We start from the raw sequence: 21,675 nt of genomic DNA on the forward strand, positions 1-21,675 counted from the left end.
TTGCTTTCCTTTTTATTACATAAATCAACATTCCGTCAGTTTTTATTATTTCATTTTAGCAAATGTATTTTTACGAATATTTTCTATTTAAATAACAAAGAGGGAAGTTTTTAATGCATTGCTATTCAAAATACAATGAGTTTGATTTGTTTTCTCTTACAATATTTCCTTGGAGAAATTGCTTTACTTAAATAATTAGAAAATTTAAAGTATTAGAAACAGATATACATAATTAATTGGAATAATGCATTTTTGGAACAAAAAATAGTAGGAAATATGAACTATGATATGCAAAAATATGGTAATAACAAAATAATTTTAAGTCTGTTATAAGTTGGGATTCAGGATGTCTGTTTTTAATTGCGTTTTTCCGTATCACATGTTGGATGTATGCATTTAAAATGGTTAAGACAATTACTGAGAACACCGTTTGTGAGATTTGTACTGTGATTCGATTTTTGAACGTAAGAAATGTGAAACCGGTTGAAATTTATAGTCAAGTAAACATTTTCTGTTGTCAACTATGATCTGGTTAAAAAATGCACGAGAATAAATTCTTCATAATGACGGCATTTTCAAAAAACTTTTACAAAATGTTGTGGAGTTGTAGTCATCGTTATTGGCGTGAAATTTCTAAGTAAAGAAAAACTGGTAACTCGTTACGACAGATGTTTAAACATTAACGGGGCCATAGTTTAAATAAGCGAAAATTAATTCAAGGTACGCTCTTTCATGTAAAAATAAATTTGGCTTGGAAAAATATTTTTTTTCCCCAAAACGGAACTTACTTCCCGAATATGCCTCGTATATGTGATTAGGCACGATGCACGTTTGTACTTAGTAGTAATCAAATTGTTTGAAGCAACTACATAGTCTACCTAGGCCACTTTGACCTCAAACTCGGTGGATGCACACCTTAGAGATATGAATCTTCATCAGTTTTTGGCACTAAACAATGTTCTTCGTACCATAACCAATAAAATATTGTTCAGTTAGGTCATGTTTTGTGGTTTTGACGTTTTATTGGTTTTAAAATAATTGCTTCAAGTCTGGGTATTTTCTTACTCTTTAATCAAGTGCAATAAAAATGCGAATTCGTTTTTCTTAACTGTTGAACCGTTTATGTACAAAAATTTCGCTTTTACGATTTCTGAAGTTCGCATGTAAAGTAGTAAAATTATCTACAGCAAAAGTATCGATTTAAAGGAAAAACTTTCATTTTTCACAGCTTTTTTTTTTATCGCTATTTTTCAAGTAATCATAGAGTTATGAAAATATCCCAGTTTGAACCCATTTTATGATACTAAATCTAGCAAATAAATTCGACCGCACGCAAGTTTCTTTAAAACTTCTGCTCCAAAATCGATGCAAAGTTACTTAATCCTCTTTCTCCTAGTTCCACTCCTTTAAAAATTTAAATTTATCTTTTATTAGATTTAAGCCTTCAGAATTTCCTTGCGGAAATGTCAACACTTGTCAGACGTCGAATCATCTCCGCCCATTTCTTTAAAAACAACTGCAAAAGAGGCGTCGTCTCGACTGAACGTGTCTGTCAAAAAATGACGTCGAACCAAGGAAAGTGTAATTATATTTTTCAAGACGACGATACTGATGCTTTGGATGGCATTGTTTGAAATTGGAAATGAGGGAAGAATATTTCACAAACTTGCAGGCTTAAGCTCTTTGAATATGAAATGTACAAAAGAAACTGGAATAATACAATTAAATTGTGTGTTAGATACAAATTGGCACAAAATTGAAAATCATGAGTTTTGAAAACGGGAAAAAGGCGTTTTAATGGTAAAAATATTTCAACAGTACATTCAAAAGGCAAAAATTTGTCGATAAAAATAAAAATATATTTCTTCATCATCATCACTGTCTCGACAATTCATTGTAGGTCTTGATTTTTTCCATAAGTTTTTTACAGTTCGATCTATTTTTGCCTGGCTTCTTCCAGATTGATTTCTTCATAAAAAAGTTTACTAATTACAAGTTTAATTCAGCAAAAATAACGTTACTTTACAAGCATTTAAATAATAAATGCCGAAAAGATTTTTGGTCAATAAAAACTAGTATTTTTTTCTAACAATAGTAAACAAGCTACGGGTTTAAAAAATAAAAAATTTTCACAGTAACGTAAGAACAATAAACTACATATCCGTATACATGCAAACTGTTTTCAAAGGACGCTTTTAGAGAAAAAAAATTATGTTGTAAATATTATTTTCAGATATAATTACCCGCCGAAATTTCGCTTTAAATTCCTTTTGAATTAGCTCATTTTTTCCTGTGATGTAATAATATTAATTTATGATACTAATACCGAAACTTAATTGCGTCTGAAACAATTATCATCGATTATTTGAAAAGTCAACCACTACTTTAAGATATTCTAAAAAATCTTCAATACAGTTCTTGTTCAGAAATGCACTAAAGTTCAAAACTGCAAAAAGAGAGAATTACTGGTAATCAATGAAAGCGTTATGGTCTTTACTCTCTTTTAAGTGTCTGACTGACTCAGCGCAGTTAAGTCAAAGAAGATGACCTTTATTTCACCATGCGATTAAAATTACCTGATAAAGCATCACGGTTTTCTGGAAGCAAACAGTTACGAATTTAGCATTGATTTTAGCTCATTTTTAACGAAAAAAGTTTCACTAGTTCAGCTGTTTTCTTTTAATCGCTCTTACAAATGTTAAAGTAAACGAATCGGAGGAAAATATTTTCGAGAAGGCTTTGAACACATTAAAGAAAAGTGCTTGTTTTCGTCTGCAAAAACAATGTAATCTTGAGTTGTTAGAAGCTTCAATAACTATGATTTTTTTAGGAAGTGAAAAAGATTGTTTAACCAACTTCGAAGATCAGACCGAACATGTTTATTGCTTTGGACACATGTCTTCTACTGGCCAGCTCAAGAAAATAGATCTGTATCTTATTTGAGCGTGACTTTTTAGTCTCTTACCGACGCAGTCGTATATTCTGCATTCTCGATTGACGTTGCGGTCATTTTCAAAAAACTGGTGACCGAGTTTCTGTGTTCGCACAATATGAGTCTTGCGGGTTTAAGTATGTCTCGACCCATAATTTATAGTTATTGCAACGACAATTGTTACTTTGAATAGCTGTTTTGGTCGGCACAGAAAAAACCACGGTAGATGAAAATGCAAGAAAATTCTATAGAATTACTCCAAAAGCAGTTTTAAAAAAGTTTTTAATGTTTGCGATAAAAAAACTCATAAAAGATATCGCCTTGTAGTTTTAGTATGAGGTTATGAATTTTTTACTTTTTGGTAATCCAAACAAAAAAGAACATACAAAAATGTTAACTGACCAAAACCTTGTCCTTTATACTGTATAGCGCCCCGGCAAGGGAAGTGACACACTTCACAATTTTGAAAAATGTACTAACTACTGCTGAATTTATAGTTCTTTCTTGACACGAAACTTGCACTAAATTATCTTACAAATCTGGACCATGGTGGCTTTAAAACTATATAATGACTAGTGTCACATCAAACTTAGAAGAAAAGTTTTCAAACTTTAAGTATACATAATTAATTTAAACAACAAAACTAACAGTAAACTTCACATCATATTTTTTGCTCGTATTGTAATATTTGAGTCTAAATCACTTTTTTTTTTTTGAGTTGTGTTACTTTTCTTGCCGGTTAGTGATATGTGGGAAATATCCATAATCTACGGCAGAGGCAGATATTTACAAGCAAAATCTGTGTTTAAGCACATGGCTTACGTAATCACAAAATTCCCCTTTCCCACCAGACATAAATCAGACTCGGACCGTCATAAGTGAAAGTGCATTCAGAGATGTCCGTCGTGTCAACATACAAAACCCCAAAAGGATTCCAAATGAGTAAATCAAACAAACGGTAGCTGAGTTCCAAATCATTTCCAATCTGAAAGGGAAACAAATCATCAGTCTTATCCGTTTAATCCTCATTTAACCATTTCAAATAAAGATGTTCTCTTGTGTTGAAATCCTTGTTTAAAGATGCTGGGATTATTCAACATTACAGCTGATTTCTTTTTAAGCTGACGTTTCTCAAGATTATTTTATTTTACTTTGTTTTTCGTTATCAAAAAGAAAATTGACTCTTCCGAATTTTTATTCCTATTAATGGGGAAAATGTTGTAATATTTAATCCTCGTTAGCTATCAAGTCTTTTTTTTTTTTTTTTTTTTGACTTATGTTGAATATTTTTATACTTTTATTAGTAAACAGCAAATGAAGAGAAAAAAAAATTATATTTATGAAAATCACAAAAAAACCAAAAGAAAATTTAACATGATGCTAACTTGAATAAATACACTTACTTTGAGCTGAAAAAAAGCATATTATAAAAGCTTAATAAATCTAATCAGGACATTTACGACTTTTGAAAAAAAAATTTCGCACAGAGCTTTTATTTCTTTTCTCATTTAAGCAAGTGTACTGTGTATTATATGAAGAGAGATATTGGTCCAAACTTTACAGTTACTGTTGATTTAATTAGCATTTATTTTTTCCAACCATATAAAATTGCCAATTTATCTGATAATGTCTCATTAACTTCATCATTTCATAACGTGTGTTAATGTTGAGGATAGATTGTTTATTTTGCTTACTTTTTTGCAATAAAAACTCCCGTCTAATCACTGATGGGAGAGATATTATTTTAACGAATCCTTATTCCGACGTACAACACAACTATTTAAAGACTTCAGTCACAATTTCAAATGCTTTTGGAATGGAAAAATCAGATACGTTTCAATACCCACAACTTTCAATCAATTCCAGAACAACAGCTTTTTCGGTGTTGACGACTCACTTTCCTCGGGTAAATTCATTTCGAAAGGAAACCTTAAAATTTGACGTTTGCTTGAAAATGGCAAACAAAATAATTCTGGTTACGAGACATGTAGGAATTGTCCTTTATTGGCAACAGGACAAGTGTGTATTCTTTAGTTTAATTTTCGCCATTAAATCAGGAAATACTACTACAAAGAAAATATAATGCTTGTAACCTACATGAGTGAAATTTTTTTTCCCGTGTACCAATAAAATATTCTGCTTAAAATTGCACGATCGTTATGTCAGGAAGGTACGCAAATAAGATTAACTAAAAAACTTTCCATTTGCTCAGTCACTTTCTGTTGCAGCTTTTTCAACTATATATAACTATTTCACTAAGTTGGATTTGTTCTTGAAATCGCTCCCCTCCCCCCCTATCTTCAAAAAACAATGAAATTTGCTTTTATGCCTTCCTTAAATGTTTGTCATCTGTGAACCATGACCAAGTTATTCCATTTCTCTGGCAATAACTAACAGTGCAAACTGCATTTTATGCTTCGAGGTCTCATACCATTAACTAAGATTTAATGCTGGTTAAAGTGCAATTCTGAAGAAATATTTCCAAAATTCTTATTGGTACTTAATTCAGTTGCAATATGCGCCGGGCAATTCATCGATTCAGAACATTTCGATTGTATTTGAAGAAACGGAAAAGGAATTACTCTTGGTTTGAAGTTAGTCATTGATTTTCCGCTTGGGAGAAAGAATATTTCAAAAGCAATCGCTGGGAAGCCGACGAAAATTCCACTTGAAAAAAGTTTTTAGAAAAAAAAGAGCAAATGGGTTTCGGCGGAATGAACCTCATGACAGAACTATGATGCACCCTCTCACTTCGATTTCCCCCTTTTTCTTCTTTTATCGATGCCATTTTATAGTTAAGTAACTGGACTATGAGTTTCGATGCCATCAACGCTAGAGAAATGCTAAAAGATATATTTCGGGCTTTGCTTAAAGATCATAGTTTCATTTTTCATTTGCCATGGTTAGCAAAAAATTTAAAAACTTTTATTTGAGACCGAATACAGTCCGACCCCCATATATCGAAGTAGCAAACTGTCGGAAAAAAATTCGATATATAGAAATTTCGATATATAGAAAAACAATCTTATTTTATCCTAAAAGTCTCCTAAAACATTAAAAATAAAGCTAATTTACGTGTACGAAACCCAATTTCAAATTGATACGAGCATCGGATTAAAATATAAGGTAATAATTAAAAAAATAACAGAAATTACATTTTTGCGCCTTCATACATCTTCATTCTTCTTCAATTCAACTTGATCCGCAACATTAGGGCTTTTCGTTTTGATAATGTAATCGAGAGAAAAGTAAAAAATAAATCTACTTAACTTGAATGATTTTTACTGCAGCTAAAAAGACTAGGAATGATAATCAACAGACAAAAGAGAGAACTTGAAACTGATTTTACAATGCTAATGGTTACAACTAAGACTTGAAATAAACTTGAGGGAATGTAAGAACTCTAGAACGAAACAACGACCTATCTACACACCCCTCAACCCCAGATTCCTTATGAGTTTCGTAGCAACCTTTAGTGAACATAATTATCCCCCCTAACCTTCATTTTTCATGAGACAGTCTCAAGTGGAAAAACAAATCTACGAATGTCTCGAAAAAAAATTCGATATATAGAGATTTTTTCGATATATAGAAACAATTTTTCTATGTAATGAACATAGAAATTTGCTGGAATTTCGATACATAGAAAATTTCGATATGTGGAAGTTCGATATATGGAGGTTCGACTGTATTTATTTCCTCCTCGAAAAAAGTCTCTACTGAGGTCTTTTGGGGTGTCTAAGTTTTTTTATTTTTTTTAATTTCTGTGAACGTTTTATTGTGTTTCTACTATGAATCTTTCATCGTAGTTTTCCCTCGTGATTCCTTGGAAAGTGACGTATCTTTCATGAATAACTTCATGAAACCATTAGGCCATTTTAAACCAGTTAACTGAACTATGGTTTAAACGGCAACAACGTTTAGGAAAGACCAAAGAAAAAAGAGAACTTCTCTTGTTTTATTTAAATGACTTTTTTTCCCTTACTCACTTATTAAGTTAGAAAAAGAAATTGCAAAGTAACTGTAAACCAAAAACCATAGCTCGCTATTTTTAAAACTAATGTCTGTTCGAATCCTGTATTTTTTTTTTTTTTTTTTTTTTGTATTTTACGTTTGACTCGTTACAACTCGTTTTGTTGTGTCTATTAGTGGCTCCTTAGACATTTAGAACTATTATCCACTAAATTTTGTCCTTGTCCTCACTAAAAGAGAAAGAACAACTTTGTAATGCACAAATCACAAGAAATATTGCATACGTCACGCAAAGTTCACAATGGTGACAACCCACAATTATTTATCATACAATAAATAAACTTACAATGTTACAAAACGTCACGAAATAAGTTTATCTCTTTTCGTGACGCGCGGATTTGCATGCTTCTTACATTAAATATAAGTGTTTATAGTTAGCTACAAGAACATCCAGTTGGCAAGATCTTTCACAAAATGTAATTAAACGTGTGCAAAATTTAAAGTAATATTTTTAAAAGATCTTGCATTCCTAGCACTTAAAAAAGCAATAGTATAAAAAGCATTTTTCAAAGTCATACAAATTTTTCCGTGCTTATAATTTTGAAAATTCTTTACAGGTGGTTTGTTACTTCACACGGAAATGCACTCAGAGAAATTCGTCTGAAGAAGATGTCATTATTCAGGGAAATCATGTTATTCAACTAGAACTTCAAGAAGGAGACTGGCTAGTGTAAGTACTTATACCTAATTTGTACTCTCTTAATTCAGTTGAAACATATAATAGCAAGAGACCAATCTTAATTTAATTCGTAGGTGACAAGTTTTGATCAATCGCATAATCCAAATACATTTCTAACCTTTTTAAACATGATTTTTTACGTCTTCAAAAAGCTATTCAATATATTATCAGTACGCCCACCTGATCTCGGCTCTCGGGAATACAATACTTTATGAACAGAATATTACGCCGATTCCTAATTACATCATTATAAACATTAAATCTTCAAAATGATTTTATGTAGCATCAACAGAGCAAGTAGCAGCCTACAAACATTAAGTACTCAAAAATATATTTGCTAATTCCTGAATACCAGTCATAAGGAGACATTTTGCTTCGACAGCACTGTTACTATACAATAGATAATTTCTTTTATAAACATCAAGTTTTTCAATACACTATAAAAAACTTGAGCTTCACTTTTAACTCCAAAATCTTACCAAATTATTATTAACTTAGCTAGTTATGCATTCAGTTGTTCTTTTCAATAGTAGTAGTCAATATTGCACTCATCAAGTGAAACTTACTACGTACTTTATCCCTAACTCCCTATGGTTTGGTGAAAGTCATAAGATGCCGCACGACACTAGAAATTTAGTTCAGTTCTAGGCTGTGTGGGTAAAAGGTAACAGTAAATAATTAGATTACATGGTACGACAATTCAGTCACTAATTCGTCGGCACCATGCTAACGAATGCGAAAATTTGCACTTTTCAAGAGAGCCAAAACTATAAGTTTTTTCTACCTGATGCGTTTAGTTATTTTCAATGTTTTAATTTTTGTAGATAACTTTAAGAGTAAAACAGTCGTTTGAAGTATAATCAGTAAGTAGCCTTTTTGAGTACTACGGCTAGCCATTGGATTTTAAAAACGCGATTCGCGATTTTTCACATTTGCTTGTTTGGCTTGGTGCCGACGAATTGTAGACAGCGATGTATTTCTTCGTTTTGAAAATGTAGGGGCTAAGAAATTTCCCGTGTTATTTTGGGATGACCTCAAATAACAGCAACTGATAACATCTCTAGTTAAAAAATGAAACCCTCTCTCTCAACTTCAATCGCAAATCCTCCCATGATGACTTTATCATTTTTAATCAATAATTGTTCTCACATTTGTACTATGCATATCGTATAAGCAGCAACCTATCCGTATGTTGTTGGCTTCGTGCTATTTTGGGGCAATTTTAGTTACATAAGGGAAAGTGGGGTAGAACCGGGAAGTTGGGAGCAAACCGGGTACCCCCTTCTAGCCTCTGTAAGCGCTGTAGTCGCGTGGACAAGAGAGGAATTACCTTCCATTTTGATGAAAAAGCAGCGGCCATTAAATTAGATCACAATAGAATCGCTTCTTTCGTTCCTGTGAAGAAAATTCTGTTTGAGTGGTTTTTGCTTAAAACTTTTGAACAAAACTAAACCGATTATACTAAGTTCCTGTGTCTGCAACAGAAAAGGTGTGTAGCTCTCTTTGTACAACATTCAATTACCATCATTATCAGTCTAAGTAATTGTCTGTAGCATTCTGTATAGTCATATGACGGCATTTTTTATGAAAACTGTAAGTGCGGGGCAAAACCGGGTACCACCCGCAGCCGATGCAGGACAAAAAAAAGGAAAAACTGTCATTTTGACGGGCTTCCCATACAAACTTCATCTTCAGGCAGCATTAGAAGAAAAGAAAAAGAAAAATGATGGAAAGAAGACCAAAGATGGACGGAAGAAAAAAAAATCCTGAAGGAAAGATAAACGAATCAAAGAAAAGGCAACATTATAAAGATGCCAAAAAGGAACAGACAGAAAAGAAAAGCGTCCAAAAAAAAAAAAAAACGAAGGAGAAAATGAGGGATGAGTCCAGTGAAGATGATGACAATACTGAATGCATTTACTGCAATGAGCTTTACTCGGACTCCAAGGGTGGTGAGGGATGCATTCAATACATCCAATGTCATCGTTGGGCCTATGAAAGCTGCTCTGGGGCCGAAGAGGAAGATAACTATTTTACTTGCGACTTGTGTCAATAGGCCTTATATTAGAGCAAAAAAAAAAAGGTAAATACAGTTAAAGTTACTGACAATTCATCAATATGTGTCCTTTTACACTCATTCTATTATGTTATGACAATAATTAACTATGTCACTAAATAAAATTTGAATTTTGTGGAAACTTTTAAAATTTTTCTTTTTCCATAGCAATAACATGTCTACCAGTGTTGGTCATCAACTAAAAAAATCAACTAAATTTGTAATTGATTGATTAGTTGACTAAAGTAATCTGACTGCCATTTAGTTCAGACTAATATTTTAAAAATTTAATTCAATTGCAGACGAAGATTAACGTTAGTTTAAACCAGTGTTGGGCATTAATCAACTAAATCCTCTATCGACTAAAGTAATCTGACTCCCATTTAGTTCAGACTAATATTTTAAAAATTTAATTCAATTGCAGACGAAGATTAACGTTAGTTTAAACTAACTCGTTAGTTGACTAAAAAAACTAATTTAATTCAGATTGATTTAGTTCAGATTAAAGTAATCAGATTGAATTTAGTCAAACTAATTTAATCAGATTGATTTAGTCAACTAAAGTAATCAGATTAAATTTCGTCAGATTAAAATTTATACTAAATCTAATCAGATTTAAATAAATCTTCACTGTTAAAACTACAGATTGCGTTTGGATTCTTTAAGGGGTTCCTTTCTCTTCTCCCCCCCCCCCAATGAATATTAAGTAGCTCCTAATGTGTTACGGGGGGGGACATTGGGGGTTGGGGGGCTGCCCCCCTTACCAATTTAAGACCTTAAAAAATCAATGATTTTTAATAACATCCCCTTTGGAGTGACGCAGTTTGCAACATGACCCACACTACCCCCCCCCCCCCGCCTCCATTTGGTATACAATACTGCTTTTGGTCTTCTTTATCTTTTATCTTCTTTATCTTTACTAATAATAAAGCTGAAAGTCTCTCTGTCGGGAGGATGTCTGTAGGATGTCTGGATCTCTGTGACGCGCATAGCGCCTAGACCGTTCGGCCGATTTTCATGAAATTTGGCACAAAGTTAGTTTGTTGCATAGTGGTGTGCACCTCGAAGCGATTTTTCGAAAATTCGATTTTATGAATTTTCTATTAAAATTTTAAGCCCTTTTTCACATAAGATTTGATAATAATAAAGCTGAAATTCTCTCTGTTCGGAGGATGTCTGTAGGATGTCTGGATCTCTGTGACGCGCATAGCGCCTAGACCGTTCGGCCGATTTTCATGAAATTTGGCACAAAGTTAGTTTGTTGCATAGTGGTGTGCACCTCGAAGCGATTTTTCGAAAATTCGATTTTGTTCTTTTTCTATTCCAATTTTAAGCCCATTTTTCACAGAAATTTTATAAAATGGGAAAGAATTTGTTCTGAAAATTATCTTTCTTTATCTTTCTCCTTTTCTTTTCTTTTTAAATAACAAACCTGAAAGTCTCTCTGTATGGACGTTTGGATCTCTGTGACGCGCATAGCGCCTAGACCGTTCAGCCGATTTTCATGAAATTTGACACACAATTAGTTTGAAACATGGGGGTGTGCACCTCGAAGCGATTTTTCGAAAATGAAATTTTATTTATTTTCTATTAAAATTTTAAGCCCTTTTTCACTATCTTTAATAATAATAAAGCTGAAATTCTCTCTGTCCGGAGGATATCTGGATGTCTGGATCTTTGTGACGCGCATAGCGCCTAGACCGTTCGGCCGATTTTCATGAAATTTGGCACACAGTCAGTTTGTTGCATAGTGGTGTGCACCTTGAAGCGATTTTTCGAAAATTCGATTTTGCTCTTTTTCTATTCCAATTTTAAGCCCATTTTTCACAGAAATTTAATAAAATGGGAACGAATTTGTTCTGAAAATTATCTTTCTTTATCTTTCTTTTCTTTACTTCTTTATGTTTCTCCTTTTCCTTTCTTTTTAAATAACAAACCTGAAAGTCTCTCTGTATGGATGTTTGGATCTCTGTGACGCGCATAGCGCCTAGACCGTTCAGCTGATTTTCATGAAATTTGACACAGAATTAGTTTGAAGCATGGGGGTGTGCACCTCGAAGCGATTTTTCAAAAATTCGATTTTATTAATTTTCTATTAAAATTTTAAGTACTTTTTCACAGAATCTTTACTAATAACAAAGCTGAAAGTCTCTCTGTCTGGAGGATGTCTGGATGTCTGTGACGCGCATAGCGCTTAGACTGTTCGGCCGATTTTCATGAAATTTGGCAAAGTTAGTTTGTATCATGGGGGTGTGCACCTCGAAGCGATTTTTCGAAAATTCGATGTAGTTCTTTTTCTATTCCGATTTTAGGAACAAAATTATCATAAGATGGACGAGATTACCATAACGTGAAACCATAACATGGGCATAAGCCAATTGGCGATAAAATTCACCATACATTATTTGTAAATATACAGGCGGACCAAAAGACCTTTTAATTTTCTATTACGGGCAAAGCCGTGCGGGTACCACTAGTACTGGAATAAAGGCTTGATTTTTTTCATATCCAGATAGCCGATGCCTATTCCCTATTGCAGTTACTTATATGAAGGGATGCCCCCCTCTCAAAAAGAAATTCACTCCACTCAAATTATGGGGGGTGGTTAAAAACGCGAAAATTTTCCAAAAACAAACCTTAAAATTTTGAAGTCTGCGCCAAACGCCCCCACTAATTCCCCCCTCCCCCTGTAGGCCACACCACTTCTGATCTTATCCGAATAAAATGCTTGAATTTTTTTATCCAGATGGCCGATGCTTGTTCTGTTTCAAAGTAACTTAAGGGGATACCCCCCTTAGATTGAACCCCCCTCAAATTACGGGGGAAGGGGGCTCCCCCCAAAAAAACATAAGTACAAATTTTTTTCAAAAACAAGCGCTTAAAATTTTAAGTTTGAACCAACCTCTCCACTGACCAAGCCCCCCCCCCCCCCCGTAGACCACACTGCTTCTGGTTTTATTGGAATAAAATGCTTGAATTTTTTAAATCCAGATGGCTGATGCATGGTCTGTTTCTGAGTAACTTACGTAAGGGGATACCCCTCCTTAAATAAGAAAGTCCCTCATATTCTGGGGGTTCCCCCACCTTCAAAAAACCTATTAAAACACGAAAATTTTTCAAAAACAAACCTTACAAATTTGAAGTCGGCGCCACGGACCCCGTTAGTCTGGATCACCGGATAATCCGGCTCGATCGATTTGACCGATTTCCCTTTACATTTAAAGAGCGATCGTCAAAATTCCATAATAATTATTTATTTAACCCTCTCACGGGCAAGACCGTGTTATGTCGTTGATTGAGTTCCATTTTCTTCGCAATGCAACTTTTGAATCAATTTGTTTTACTTGATAGGGAAAAAAATGAACTGTCACAGGAGAAGATTACAGACTTTGTAATAACAAAGTAGACATGTTTACTGTTTATTTGTAATTCTATGTGTTTCCTTTTAAGGTGATTTTCAGTGAGTATGTTTTATTTTGTTTTGTTTTTTTCATTCTCCGGATTTTCGATATTCCGGATTGGGTCGGATTCCAATTATTTCAAATTATCGAGGTTCCCTACTGTAATGTCCCCCCCCCCCCCCACCACCAAAAAAAAAATCAAAAAGATTATTACATTTTCTCATGGTTTCGATATTTTTTTGTATTTTTCAAGCAAACGTTCAAAATTTTCCCCGCGGGGGGGGGGGGGAGCGGGTCATGGGTTTCATGACCCCTCTTTGTATCTGCAATTGACATACACTTGGACATAAAAATATACATCTGTACACCAATATACCCGGGATAACAAGTTACACTTATATACTCGTATATACACGTATTTACTTGTGTTTGCACGTACTTTGATGTACATACACGTGGCAAATACAAAATTAGTGTGTAAACGTATATACTCGGGTTAACACGTTTACATACGTGTATACACGCACATACTCGTATATACACGTACTTACTCGTATATACACGCATTAACTCGTGTATGCATCATAAATATGTATTTTAACTTACAAATACAAATGTACGTCTGTACACGAGTATACTCGGGTTAAACAAGTATCTATACGCATATTCTCGTCTGTACACGTACATACTCGAAAATACAAGTATTTTTTCTTATATGCACGCATGAATATATATATATATATATATATATATATATACGTTTAAAAGCTAATTTACCTCTGTACACGAGTACACTTGGGGTAACACGTATCTATACGCATATTCTCGTGTGTACAAGGTACACACTCGTATATACACGTATTTACTCGTGCAAAAATGCATAAATATGCATATACGTGTAGAAATACAAATGTACCATTGTACACGAGTATACTCAGATTAAACACGTATCTATGTCCTTTTTCGTGTGGAATCGCACTTACTCGTTTGTACACGTATTTTCTCGTATATGCATGCATAAATATGTATATAAACGTTTAAATACAAATTTACCTTTGTACGCGAATTTAGTCGGGTTAACACGTATCCGTACACAAATTCTAGTATGTACACGAACATACTCGTATATACAAGTATTTACTCGTGTTTGCACACATAAATAAGTATACAGGATGTATCAGTACAGCGTTTACTTTCAGGGCAGATACAGTGCACCTAGACGTGATAGTGACGACACAAAGCGCGAGACAGGGCACGATTAAGAGGAGAAAACATGTTTATTATTTTTAATGCAGCAAAAATACTGCTAAGATTTGTCTGGTCTATACAACAGATGTTGCTACGTAAACCGAAGCATCAGATGACGGTACATGCGCACACGTGGTTTTTGTTCCACCAGGAAGTCCGGGACCCGCCCGGTATTTTTGCTAAATTTCGATATTACAGGCGGGGTCGTAATTTCGAACACCTTCTTTGATGATGATCGTTGGCCCCTTAATTTTATTTTTCCTTAGTTTTTTGCTGTACTAAAGATTCTGAACACGTTCTCTTCTCTTATTCGTGTTTTGTCTTTTTGGTGATTGGTGTTGACACTACCGCGCCAGGAAAGTGTTTCCGACCATGCATTGCTATGTGTTTCCCCCCGTCTAGGTGTACTCTATCTGCCCTGAAAGTCTGTAAACGCTGTACTGATCAACATTGTGTACACTTAGAAGTTTGAATATAAATCCGTGCACTAATAGACTCGGGAAATACGTATTTGTACGTAAAATTTCGTGTTTACACTTACGAACTCGTATATACACGTATTTACTTCTGTTTGCACGTAGAGATACAAAATTCCTGTAGACACGAATATACTCAGGTTAACACGTACAGCTCCGTATATACACGTACACACTCGTATATACACGTACACACTCGTATATACACGTACTTACTCGTATATACACGTACTAACTCGTGTATGCACGCATAAATATGTATTTTAACCAAAAATACAAATGTACCTCTCTACTCGAGTATACTCGGGTTAAACACGTATCTATACGCATATTCTTGTGTGTGCACGTACATACTCGTATATACTTGTATTTTCTCATGTATGCACGCATAAAAATGTATATGCAATCTTAAATACAAATGTACCTCTACACACGAGTATACTCGGTGTAACATTTATCTATATGCATATTCTCGTGTAAATACAACGACCTCTACACACGAGTATACTCGATGTAACATTTATCTATATGCATATACTCGTGTGAATACGTGCATACTCGTATTCTCTTATATGCACGCATAAATATGTGTATACAAAGCAAATTTCTCTGTACACGAGTATATTCGGGTTAACAAGTATCTATACACATATTCTCTCGTGTGTTCACGTACATACTCGTTTATACACGCATTTATTTATGTATAAACGCACAAATATGCATATACACATAGAAATACAAATTTACCATTGTACACAAGTATAGTCGGGCTAAAAAAGGAACCTGGACATCTATTCTCGCTTGTACACGAACTTACTCGAATATACACGTATTTTCTCGTATATGCATGCATAAATATGTATATATACGTTTAAATACAAATTTACCTCTGTTCACGAGTATACTCGGATTAACACGTATCCATACGTATATTCCTTTGTGTACACGTATATACTCGTGTATACATGTATTTACTCGTGTATGCACAAATAAATTTGTACATACACTTAGAAATTAAACATATCTCCGTGAACGAATATACTCGGGATAACACGTATTTTTACGTATAAACTCGTGTTTACAAATATGTATCGTATATACACATATTTACTTGTGTTCACACGTACTTGTAGGTATATACACGTAGAAATACAGAATTCCTGTATACACGAATATCGTCGAGTCAACACGTATATACACGTATATGTACAAAAATACTCGTATGTACACGTACTTACTCGTATATACACGTATAACTCGTGTATGCACGCATAAATATGCATTTTAACATACAAGTACAAATGTACCTCTGTACACGAGTATACTCGGGTTAAACACGTATCTATACGCATATTCTCGTGCGTACATGAACATACTCGTATATTCTTGTCTTTTCTCGTATATGCACGCATAAAAGTGCATGTACTAGATTAAATACGAATTCACCTCTGTGCACGAGTATACTCGGTTTAACACGTATCTATATGCATATTCTCGTGTGTACTCGAACATACTTGTATATACACGTACCGTCTCGTATATGCACGCTTAAATATGTATATAAACGTAGAAATACAAATGTACCTCTTTACACGAGTATACTCGGAGTAATACGTATCTATACGCATTTTCTCATGTGTACACGTATATACACGTATCTTAGCTTGTGTGTACGCATACAATTAAAAGCAAATTTACCTCTGTACACGAGTATATTCGGAGTAACACGTATCTATACGCATAATCGTGTGTACACGTACATACTCGTATATACACGTATTTACTCGTTTATAAACGCATAAATATGCACATACACGTAGAAATACAAATGTGCCATGTTACACGAGTATACTCGGGTTAAAGAAGTATCTATAAGACTTATGTGTATACTTACTCGTATATGCATGCATCGATATGTAAATACACGTTTAAATAGAAATTTACCTCTGTACACGAGTATACTCGGGGTACACGTATGTTAAAGTATATTCTCGTGTGTACATGAACATACTTGTATATACACGTACCGTCTCGTATATGCACGCTTAAATATGTATATAAACGTAGAAATACAAATGTACCTCTTTACACGAGTATACTCGGAGTAACACGTATCTATACGCATATTCTCATGTGTACACGTATATACACGTATCTTGGCTTGTGTGTACGCATAAATATGTATATACACAATTAAAAGCAAATTTACCTCTGTACACGAGTATACTCGGGGTAACACGTATCTATACGCATAATCGTGTGTACACGTACATACTCGTATATACACGTATTTACTCGCTTATAAACGCATAAATATGCACATACACGTAGAAATACAAATGTGCCATCTTACACGAGTATACTCGGGTTAAACACGTATCTATAAGCCTATTGTCGTGTGTGCACGTACTTACTCGTATATACACGTATTTTCTCGTATATGCCTGCATAAATATGTATATACACGTTTAAATAGAAATGTACCTCTTTACACGAGTATATTCGGGGAAACACATATCTATAAGCATATTCTCGTGTGTGCACGAACACACTTGTATATACACGTACTTTCTCGTATACGCACGCTGGAATATGACGTAGAAATACAAATGTACCTTTTTACACGAGTATACGCGAGGTAACATGTATCTAGACGCATATTCTCATGTGTACACGTACATACTCTTATATACACGTACATACTCGTATATACACTTATTTACTGGTGTATGCACACATAAATATGTATATTTACTTAAAATTTCAAATGTACCTCCGTACACGAACATACGCGGGATAACACGTTTATATACGTATATACGCGCACGTAGTCGTATGTACACGCATTAACTCGTTTATGCTTGCATAAATATATATATACACGTAGAAATACAAATGTGCCTCTGTTCATGTGATATTTATATTTTACGAATTTAATCTGAATTAAAAAAGTAATCAAATCAATTTGATTACTTTTAATCTGATTACTTTTAGTCTGACTAAATTCAATTTGATTAATTTAATCTGAACTAAATCAATCTGAACTAAATTAGTTTTTTTAGTCAACTAACGAGTTAGTTTAAACTAACGTTAATCTTCGTCTGCAATTGAATTAAATTTTTAAAATATTAGTCTGAACTAAATGGGAGTCAGATTACTTTAGTCAACTAATCAATCAATTACAAATTTAGTTGATTTTTTTAGTTGATGCCCAACACTGGTTTAAACTAACTCGTTAGTTGCTCAAAAAAACTAATTTAGTTCAGATTGATTTAGTTCAGATTAAATTAATCAGATTGAATTTAGTCAGACTAAAAGTAATCAGATTAAAAGTAATCAAATTGATTTGATTACTTTTTTAATTCAGATTAAATTCGTAAAATATAAATATCACATGAACAGAGGCACATTTGTATTTCTACGTGTATATATATATTTATGCAAGCATACACGAGTTAATGCGTGTACATACGACTACGTGCGGGTATATACGTATATAAACGTGTTATCCCGCGTATGTTCGTGTACGGAGGTATATTTGAAATTTTAAGTAAATACTCTCTCTCTCTGTTTAACGACTTTCAAGGGACCACTAAAAATCGTCCTTAAGTAGAAAGCGTCCTTAAATAGAATGATTTTAATATAATAGTGGATCATCTGGGACCGTGAAAATCCGTCGTTAAATAGAGAAAGTCGTTAAATAGAGCGTCGTTAAACAGAGAGTCAACTGTATACATATTTATGTGTGCATACACCAGTAAATACGTGTATATACGAGTATGTACGTGTATATAATAGTATGTACGTGTACACATAAGAATATGCGTCTAGATACATGTTACCCCGAGTATACTCGTGTAAAATGGTACATTTGTATTTCTACGTCATATTCCAGCGTGCGTATACGAGAAAGTACGTGTATATACAAGTATGTTCGTGCACACACGAGAATATGCTTATAGATATGTGTTACCCCGAATGTACTCGTGTAAAGAGGTACATTTCTATTTAAACGTGTATATACATATTTATGCAGGCATATACGAGAAAATACGTGTATATACGAGTAAGTACGTGCACACATGACAATAGGCTTATAGATACGTGTTTAACCCGAGTATACTCGTGTAAGATGGCACATTTGTATTTCTACGTGTATGTGCATATTTATGCGTTTATAAGCGAGTAAATACGTGTATATACGAGTATGTACGTGTACACACGATTATGCGTATAGATACGTGTTACCCCGAGTATACTCCTGTACAGAGGTAAATTTGCTTTTAATTGTGTATATACATATTTATGCGTGCACACAAGCGAAGATACGTGTATATACGTGTACACATGAGAATATGCGTATAGATATGTGTTACCCCGAGTATACTCGTGTAAAGAGGTACATTTGTATTTCTACGTTTATATACATATTTAAGCGTGCATATACGAGAAAGTACGTGTATATACAAGTATGTTCGAGTACACACGAGAATATGCATATAGATACGTGTTAACCCGAGTATACTCGTGCACAGAGGTGAATTCTTATTTAATCTAGTACATGCACTTTTATGCGTGCATATACGAGAAAAGACAATTATACACGAGTAAGTTCATGTACGCACGAGAATATGCGTATAGATACGTGTTTAACCCGAGAATACTCGTGTACAGAGATAAATTTGTATTTGTACGTTAAAATACATATTTATGCGTGCATACACGAGTTATGCGTGTATATACGAGTTAGTACGTTTATATACGAGTATTTTTGTGCATATACGTGTATATACGTGTTGACTCGACGATATTCGTGTATACAGGAATTTTGTATTTCTACGTGTATATACCTACAAGTACGTGTGAACACAAGTAAATATGTGTATATACGATACATATTTGTAAACACGAGTTTATACGTATAAATACGTGTTATCCCGAGTATATTCGTGCACGGAGATATGTTTAATTTCTAAGTGTATGTACAAATTTATTTGTGCATACACGAGTAAATACATGTATACACGAGTTTATACGTGTACACAAAGGAATATACGTATGGATACGTGTTAATCCGAGTATACTCGTGAACAGAGGTAAATTTGTATTTAAACGTATATATACATATTTATGCATGCATATACGAGAAAATACGTGTATATTCGAGTAAGTTCGTGTACAAGCAAGAATAGATGTCTAGGTTTTTTTTTTAGCCCGAGTATACTCGTGTACAATGGTACATTTGTATTTCTATGTGTATATGCATATTTGTGCGTTTATACATAAATAAATGCGTGTATAAACGAGTATGTACGTGAACACACGAGAGAATATGTGTATAGATACTTGTTACCCCGAATATACTCGTGTACAGAGAAATTTGCTTTGTATATACATATTTATGCGTGCATATAAGAGAATACGAGTATGTACGTATTCACGAGTATATGCGTATAGATAAATGTTACACCGAGTATACTCGTGTGTAGAGGTCGTTGTATTTACACGAGAATATGCGTATAGATAAATGTTACACCGAGTATACTCGTGTGTAGAGGTACATTTGTATTTAAGATTTCATATACATTTTTATGCGTGCATACATGAGAAAATACAAGTATATACGAGTATGTACGTGCACACACAAGAATATGCGTATAGATACGTGTTTAAACCGAGTATACTCGAGTAGAGAGGTACATTTGTATTTTTGGTTAAAATACATATTAACGCGTGCATACACGAGTTAGTACGTGTATATACGAGTAAGTACGTGTATATACGAGTTAGTACGTGTATATACGAGTGTGTACGTGTATATACGGAGCTGTACGTGTTAACCTGAGTATATTCGTGTCTACAGGAATTTTGTATCTCTACGTGCAAACAGAAGTAAATACGTGTATATACGAGTTCGTAAGTGTAAACACGAAATTTTACGTATAAATACGTATTTCCCGAGTCTATTAGGGCACGGATTTATATTCAAACTTCTAAGTGTACACAATGTTTATCAGTACAGCGTTTACAGACTTTCAGGGCAGATAGAGTACACCTAGACAAGAGGAAACACATAGCAATGCATTGTCGGAAACACTTTCCTGGCGCGGTAGTGACAACACCAATCACCAAAAAGACAAAACACGAATAAGAGAAGAGAACATGTTCAGAATCTTTAGTACAGCAAAAAACTAAGGAAAAAGAAAATTAAGGGGCCAACGATCATCATCAAAGAAGGTGTTCGAAATTACGACCCCGCCCGTAATATCGAAATTTAGCAAAAATACCGGGCGGGTCCCGGACTTCCTGGTGGAACAAAAACCACGTGTGCGCATGCACCGTCATCTGATGCTTCGGTTTACGTAGCAACATTTGTTGAATGCACCAGACAAATCTTACCAGTATTTTTGCTGTATTAAAAATAATAAACATGTTTTCTCCTCTTAATCGTGCCCTGTCTTACGCTTTGTGTCGTCACTATCACGTCTAGGTGCACTGTATCTGCCCTGAAAGTATGTAAACGCTGTACTGATACATCCTGTATACTTATTTATGTGTGCAAACACGAGTAAATACTTGTATATACGAGTATGTTCGTGTACATACTAGAATTTGTGTATGGATACGTGTTAACCCGACTAAACTCGCGTACAAAGGTAAATTTGTATTTAAACGTTTATATACATATTTATGCATGCATATACGAGAAAATACGTGTACAAACGAGTAAGTGCGATTCCATACAAGAAAAGACGTATAGATACGTGTTTAATCTGAGTATACTCGTGTACAATGGTACATTTGTATTTCTACGCGTATATGCATATTTATGCATTTTTGCACGAGTAAAT

The 21,675-nt window shown here is 34.1% G+C and overlaps 1 protein-coding gene across 1 annotated transcript in view; it reads left to right on the forward strand.

Annotated features, from left to right (window-relative positions):
* LOC129218260 (delta and Notch-like epidermal growth factor-related receptor) overlaps window positions 1-21,675 on the forward strand; it is a 115,127-nt gene that overhangs the window by 35,598 nt on the left and 57,854 nt on the right. Inside the window, exon 2 of the mRNA XM_054852488.1 lies at window positions 7,522-7,634. Within this exon, the coding sequence (XP_054708463.1) occupies window positions 7,522-7,634 (113 nt within the window). The remainder of the gene's footprint in view (window positions 1-7,521; window positions 7,635-21,675) is intronic.

The sequence above is a fragment of the Uloborus diversus genome, chromosome 3 (genome assembly GCF_026930045.1).
Source record: "Uloborus diversus isolate 005 chromosome 3, Udiv.v.3.1, whole genome shotgun sequence".
In the NCBI taxonomy this organism is placed as follows: domain Eukaryota; kingdom Metazoa; phylum Arthropoda; class Arachnida; order Araneae; family Uloboridae; genus Uloborus; species Uloborus diversus.